The 7,500-nt window shown below is 50.7% G+C and overlaps 1 protein-coding gene across 1 annotated transcript in view; it reads right to left on the reverse strand.

Annotated features, from left to right (window-relative positions):
- thsd7ba (thrombospondin, type I, domain containing 7Ba) overlaps nucleotides 1-7,500 on the reverse strand; it is a 115,565-nt gene that overhangs the window by 37,403 nt on the left and 70,662 nt on the right. The window contains exon 14 of the mRNA XM_056580342.1: nucleotides 4,144-4,322. Coding sequence (XP_056436317.1) covers nucleotides 4,144-4,322 — 179 coding nt within the window. The remainder of the gene's footprint in view (nucleotides 1-4,143; nucleotides 4,323-7,500) is intronic.

Here is a 7,500-nt window from a genome sequence, read left to right on the forward strand (position 1 = left end):
GAGAAGAGAGAGAGAAAGAGAGAGAGAAAACATTTTTGAGACAGAGAGAGAGGAAGAGGGAGGAGAGATAGAGAGGGGGCTCTTGTGTTAACTATTCCTAATTTTTTTCACCCTTTCTTTGGAGATAAATACGATGAAAAAAAGAGGGACAAAAATCCTTTGGAATTAAGTTGTGTAATGAGAAGCAGCTGCTCCCCGCTGACTGATTTGCGATCCCTCCGACAGATACGCAGACGGCAGACGCCCACAAAAGGGGTACAATGCACTCGGGTGGCGCCGCGAATCGCCACGGATTTACGCGTCCAGAACCGATGCGATTATTATAGTCGCGGCGCAGGAGGGAGAAGAAAAAATTAAACCGGAGCGAGTTGAATCTTCAGCGTGTCGCGGCGCACACGGCAGACAGGTTGTGTCTCCGTCAGGTGTGACACGTTTTGCACCAATACCATCCGTCACAGCAACACCATCCCCCATCCACCAAGCCCCCCCCCCCCCCCCACCCGTCAACGCTCGCTATCCCTGAGACGGATGTCCTCCGTTACTTGCCTACGAGGTGATTAGTTCTCACGCGAAGCGGCCAGCTGAATCGACCTCAAGTGAGCAGGGATGGGGGGTTGGGCAGACGGATGCATCGAACCAGCCGCCCCCCCCCCCCCCCCCAACGCCGTCTCGAAGACCGATCGAGTGGGTGTGAGCAACAAACCCCGACTTGGTTTTGGGGCGGGGGTTTGACCTCGTCAACATAGGTTTTTTCCAAATTAAAAGCTAGTTTCCCCACTCGTGTTACATGTAGTCAGGCGCCTAAGGACTAGTCGGTGGCACACGCATGAGCGCGCGTGACATGGTGTCCGACCCCAACACGTTAGAGGGAAGGACACACGGATGGACGTAACGCATGCATTGTATCGGGTTCCGAGCCCCACTGTGTCTCTCGCGGGAAATAACTTGCAGAGCGCACGTTCTTTACATGACAGTAGCGTAATAGAAATATAATGGAATTCAATCTGCAGCCACCCTAATGGTGGAGCGCATTAAAACTCATCGCATCATGACCTCACTGACGGATTAACGGGGAAATTGCAGCGCAGCCTGCAACCAAGATTGACGTAATAGAAATATACACCACAGCCCATTTTACCCCCCTTACGGTTAATAAGAACTATTAAACTAATAGGCTTTTACCGCATGGATGGAAAGTCCCTTTTGAACAGGATGCCCTTAGCTACACAATGAACACCGCAATTAGCTAACCTTCCCCCCTTTGTGTCGTGAAACTTAAACGCCCAAGCCAATTCTCCATGTGGCTATGCTGCTAAAAAATGTGTAATTTTTATTATTTCGGTTCCCGGGTGATTATGTTCTCTGTGTTGCTCCTGCTCGCTCACCCCGGCCGTTGTGAGGAGGGAGGGGGGCTCGGTAGAGGTATGTGGATCGAGGAGCCCCTCTCCGTGGGGCCCGGGTGTGGCCGTGGTGCAGGTCCCCAGCCCATGCGGCCGGTGGCATCGACGGCCAGCCACCGGTCAGGAGGTGATGAGGGAGGCCCGCTTCGTTAGGAACCATTAATAATCCCTGTCAAACCTGCCGCTAATTAGGTGGGTGCGCCGGGCTGGGTTACAAGGGAGGCGGGACGTCGGTGTATTTACCGTTTGGATTTGTTGAAAGAACTTTTCTTTCTCTCTCTCCCCCTACCTCTCTCTCTCTCCCCCCCCCTCCCTCTCTCTCCCTCTCTCTCTCCCTCCCTACCTGGTTTGAAGTGTTTGAAGGAATACAACCGGGGCCTGACCCAGACAGCGCCGGCCGGAGCCGACCGGGCTTCAGCCGGACTCGGGCGACCTTTTGTCCCTACCCCCGCGGCTCGGACAAATGCGCTGAGGCTTCTTTTTAAATTGCCGTTTCTGTGTCTGCCGGTAATGAGCGACGAGCTGGCCCCCTCACCTCCGCCCCTCCCTCACTCATGCATCCCCCCCCCCCCCCCCCCCCCCCCCCCCCCCGCCCCTCACAGCCGCGGTGCGAACGCGTTGGATCCTGTTGCGCCCTGCTCGGAGCCCTCTGGGCTGGAGAGGTTATGTAAGGAGGGACTCACAACAAGAGGCCACATGGAGCCGAGTTGACCACTTAACCACGGTACACAAAATCTTCACACCTCGGCCGCGGCAACACACCAAAACGAAGCCTGTCTTCCTCTCTGGGCGCGAGCCCAGCTGCCTCATCATGGAATCTGCAGACGCCTCGCCGCTAGGAATGGTCCTTGGCGCGCGGCGGAGCGTTAGCCGCGGCGTTATAAAACAATTCCCCTCTTATACACCGTGACCCCCACGGGGAGGCCGCTGTCAAGGGCCGCTCCGACTGGGAGGTGAGACCTGACGGTGGAATATCAAAAGCCTTCCCATCGGCCGGTCCTCTCTCTCTCTCTCTCTCTTCCTCTCCATCTCTCTCCTCCCCTCCCCAATCCCCTCCCTCCCTCCCCCCCCCCTCCCCCTCTCCCTCACTCTCACCCTCTCTCTCTTCTCTCTCTCTCTCTCTTATCTCTCTCTCTCTCTCCCTCTCTCTCGCTCTCTCTCTTCCTCTCCCTCTCTCTCTCCTCTCTCTCTCCCCTCTCTCTCTCTCTCTCTCTCTCTCTCTTCCTCTCCCTCTCTCTCTCCCTCTCTCTCTCTCTCTCTCTCTCTCTCTCTCTCCCTCTCTCTCTCTCTCTCCCCCTCTCTCTCTCTCCTTATTATTTAACCTCTGCCAGCTGTAAGGGGACCTCCCCCCCGCCCAGCCTCAAAAAACTGATAAAGAAATAACAGCATGAGGGCATGTCCCCCAAATCGTACGGTTTTGATCTCGCTAAGGACGCCAGAGAGCGACCGGCGGTCTGATGGGTAATAAACGCTGTCATTGAAATGTGAGCCGAATGCCACGGCTCAGCCCCGCTGCAGAGGGGGAGAAAGATGATAAAAAACCTTTATGTCCCCCCCTCTCTCTTCCTCTCTGTTATATATAGAGAGGGCGAGCTGGAGAGAGAGAGGCCTGAGACTAATTAAATCGTGCCTGAAACCCACGCGGACGCCGTGTCTCCGTGTCCGACACGAGGCGACGGAGAGCGAACTCTGCAAATGCTAAATCTTGTATGTATAGAAGAGCCCGTCCAATTACACGTAAGGGTGGAAACAGAGGCCAGCCGCCAGAGCATTGTGCTCCGTAGTGCATAGTGCACACGGTGTGGTGTAGGTGGGGGGGGGTGGGGTGGGGGGGGGGATCCCTTCATCTGTATGCGTCTCTGCTGCCCGTACACCCAGGGGCGATCACACCAAGACCATCAGCTCCACTGCTGCTCTTAAGATACAATAAATTAGACCCCCCCCTTCTTTTTCTCATTAGTCCTTCTGCCAAGGCACCCGGCATGGCCCTAAGAAACAATCAGGCCCAGGGAAAGCCGTGAATAGAGAGCAACGCTGTTGCTTTGAATGAGGACGACTTTGTTTGCCAACACTTGTCGGTGTGTTCCGCTGAGTGGAAAAGCGAAATGCGTCCACCCCCGCGGGCGACACCTATATAGGCGTGTGTGTGTGTGTGTGTGTGTGTGTGTGTGTGGGGGGGGGGGCGCGGGTCACCCTGCACCCTGGATGTGAGGAGCATCTCAAAAGCCCTGGATGTCCGTCCGACCCCGTGGCTCAATGCCACCTCCATTATGCACCACAGGCATGACTGCGTAACGGACAGGTGACGTGCTCAGCCCGCTCACACGTCAGAACGGAACGCAGGGTTGAAACGGTGTTCACTCAACCTGGCCAGTCAAACAGCGGACATTTTTTGGGTAGAACCTAACCCGGCTAGATCGTCCAGCGAGCCGCCAGCAGCCAGCCGTCGTCACTCCCAGTGTTGTTTTGTGATAAATAAAGTAGTGTGTTGCACTAGCTTCTCTCTGCTTCCGCTGGTGACGGCTCGAAACTTCCTGGCGCTTCTCCGCCTGTCCCCCTCCCCTGGTTCTCCATGTCAGTGCTGGGGAGCTTCGGTATTGGCGATACCGTGGCTGTGCTGGTGCGCCTCTGACTGGCTGTTCACCTGGCTCCCTCACCCGGTTCTTCATGCCTGGTTCTTCATGTCTCAGCCTGGTGCAGGTCTGACCGGCTGTACCGGCGGTACACCCCTCGCCCCCCTCACCTGGTTCTTCATGTCTAGCTTGGGGCAGGGCCGGCCGCCGTTGAAGGCCTTCTCGCGGAGCCACTTGGACCTGGTCTTCAGGCCCCCGCCACAGGGGGCGCTGCAGGCCGTCCACGCCGTCCAGGCGCTCAGCTTGCAGTCCAGGGGGCAGGGGACGTGGCACACCTCCGTCTCGTAGCCTAGGAGGAAAAGAAAGAGCCAAAGAATGAACGACGGCCCGCACAGCGTGTGTATGTAGGAGGGCGTCGTGGGGGGTGTCTGCCTCCATGCTGGCTCAGGACCAGGGTGCCATTAATAACGCCGGAGATACTCCCCGGTCCCACCTCTGCCAGACCTGTGACTCAGCGGCGGCGGCGGCGGGGCGAGCGAGGCGGGCCGTTAATCTGACTAATGACTCTCCCCTCGTTCCACAACTGAGCATCGGGCGACGGCGCCAAACCCGACAGAGTCAAACTGTTCGGGAGGCAGGGCTATTTCTCTTGCGGCTGTGCGCCCGGGCGTTTAGTTTTTTGTGGTTTTCTGGGAGTGAGAGGCGGGGGAGAGGGTTGGGGGGTGACTCTCTGAGGTCAATGTTTTCTAAACTCCCCGTTTGACTTACAAAAGACAGAGTTTAACAGTGGTCGTGGCAGATATGTAACGAGGGCCCTGTTGTTCGCAAGAGCGTATTGAACCTCTCTTCAAAGCACGGTTTGGTCTGAAGACGGTCTGTCTTCGCGATGCAAAGATAAGGGTTTTCTCTCCGTCTAAACTTAGAAACGGTTGTACAGGAGATGTTTGAAGACAACCGTTTTTTTTTCTATATCACCTCTGGTGATTTAGAATGTAGTCAATGTAGATTGAGCAGATATAGCTTTTCGCCTAGACAGAGTCTCTGGCCGAAGCGTTGTGAAGTCGTTGCTTGGCTACGATGTCACCCCCCGTCAGCCTATGAAAAGCGAGGGGGAGGTTTCGTATGATAATACATCTCTGACATCCTAAACTGGGCCGTGCTGTTTCTACTTGAACAACTTCAAGAAATCGGTCAGGAATCTAAACCAGGAGCCTGATCCCACTCTGGGCTGATGGGGCGGTTCAGGTTCAAAGTTCAAGTTCAAAGGTGGATATCAAGCAATATTATCAACATTTGGCTGAGGATATTTGGAGACATATTCACACCCGATCTCAGAAACGATACCAAACAAAAATAAAAGACCCACCCCCAGGACTAAACAGCCTGAGACGATTGTGAACGAGTTTTGGAAACAGATGAGATTTATACGATTGTCAGGTAGAATCTAAATTTAAAAATGTCCTTACTATTTGAGCGGAATATAATATAATATTCAGCAGTGTAAAATGTGGATCAAATGTTTGAGCACTTTGTTCAGGACTCCTGTCTGTTGGCGGAAGATTGTTGTTAACGGCTTGTCGAATAAAACGAGAGAGCCACTGTTGGCAGATATATTTTAGCATCATAAATGTAGCTTTTTATTAGTATTAACACATTTTCATCAACTTTACCCTACTTCATGCAAAAAATCTAAAAATATTAGAAACACCGTATGGTTTTGAGAAGTGGGGGAGAGGTGTAATAACATTTTTTGGTGACTGACAGGGGGGCCGAGCAGGAATGCTTCACTTTAACGATACAACGGCTCTTGCTAGCGCTAGGTGTAATGCCTCGTTATTACACCTCTCTCACACTACTGTTTGCGCTTAGCAAAACCACAGGGCTCCTCTTGGGTTTACCTCTCACTTATGGCACTTAAAGTTATTCAAAGGCCGTGATGTAGATATATTCAGTTTTATGGCAGAGCAAAGAGAATAAAAAGAGAGGAAAGTACGCCTTTGAAAAGACCAGAAATTAGCAGACATCATTTCCCAGTTGAATGACTAAATTGCTATGACTTTTCATTCATTCCGAGACTTGCTCATTGCGTTAACTTGAATAGGCGCATCATGAATAGATAATCTGAACTGCACGAAATATAATAGAATTTGGGTCAGGAATTTATTTTGGGATCCAATCATTTCCAGCGTGTATCAGACATTTGAACAGAGGAGGAGAGCGGACCAAATTTTAGGGCAAAAACCTTCTCACAGAAAACAGGGTCGCAGTTGAGGTTTTTGATTGGCTAATATGAATTTTAAGTATGTTTTGTTCAGCAAGTCAAATTAAATCACAACTCTTTCAAACAATCAGAAACACTGATTGTCTTTCACCAGAGATTATCAAGTCCCTGTGTGAGTGCTGTGATTAAGATAAAGCAGAAACCAAACTGAAGAAAATAAAATGGATTCCAACATGAATATGGGCATCACAAAATGACATCGTCATCCTTCAAAATGTAATAAATGATGACTTCTATCTATATATTGTTCGACCTGTGCTAACCATACTAATCTTATCCACGGTGAGTCTTTCTCATTTGAGCAAAGTGGGCTGTTTATTGTCCACCAGGTTTATATTGGCAGCCGAGCAAAAAGTAAATAAGTTTACATTATAATACAACTATTTGTGTTCTTTATTGGGTTCCTGGACTTATAGTTTCCCTGTTGTAATGAAATACAAGTTCATTTAAATTGCTTTATGCCAGAGCAATTTCCTTCTTTACTTTTTGTTGAGATTATAGAACAAACAATGTCATCAAACAGCCATAATGATGTAACGGCTATAAAATGCTGGATCAACCCTGCTAGAACTGCCCTACGACCGAACTGCATGTGAAACCACTGAAGTGTTTACTTTATATCGCCATAAACTCCAGTGTGTGGTGGTCCACAGGTCAGAGAGTGACAAAGAACATGTGCTACGTTTCTAAACGTTTCAGCCACGTTTTTCCATTCCAGAGAATGATATCTGAAAACAAAGCCTTCATTTCTGCTTTTAGCCAAATCTAAATTGACGTCAAACATGTGATCATGGCCTGGTACATCCCAGTGTAATAGGAGTTCTGTCGACCTCCACCATCAGCATTACGTAGGTTAAACAGGGGGCATAGGAAGATGGTAATGACTCCAGCGCTGCAGCTACAAAAAGATGCTCTACAGGAATGATCAATGCAGGAAATAATTAAACCTGAGCATCGTTGTTACGTGCTCTGATGAGAGTTTAGCACAGTTCTGAACAACAACAATACCCTGGGTTTCATTAAGCACTCGTCAGTAATCCCATAATTGTCTTCTTTCACACATTTCAGATATCCTACGCAAAAACCAATGCCTGGGATGCTTGTGGTGAAGCCCGCTAACACTCTGAAATCAACCCTGTTTAACTTTTCTACTGCCGCTGTTTACTCCATTAGAACGTGTTTAATACGATTAATAAATAATATTGACTCAGGGCCCAGCCTTGAGCCGATCCCTCCATCGATAAAT

Source organism: Gadus chalcogrammus, chromosome 20, assembly GCF_026213295.1.
Source record: "Gadus chalcogrammus isolate NIFS_2021 chromosome 20, NIFS_Gcha_1.0, whole genome shotgun sequence".
NCBI lineage: Eukaryota > Metazoa > Chordata > Actinopteri > Gadiformes > Gadidae > Gadus > Gadus chalcogrammus.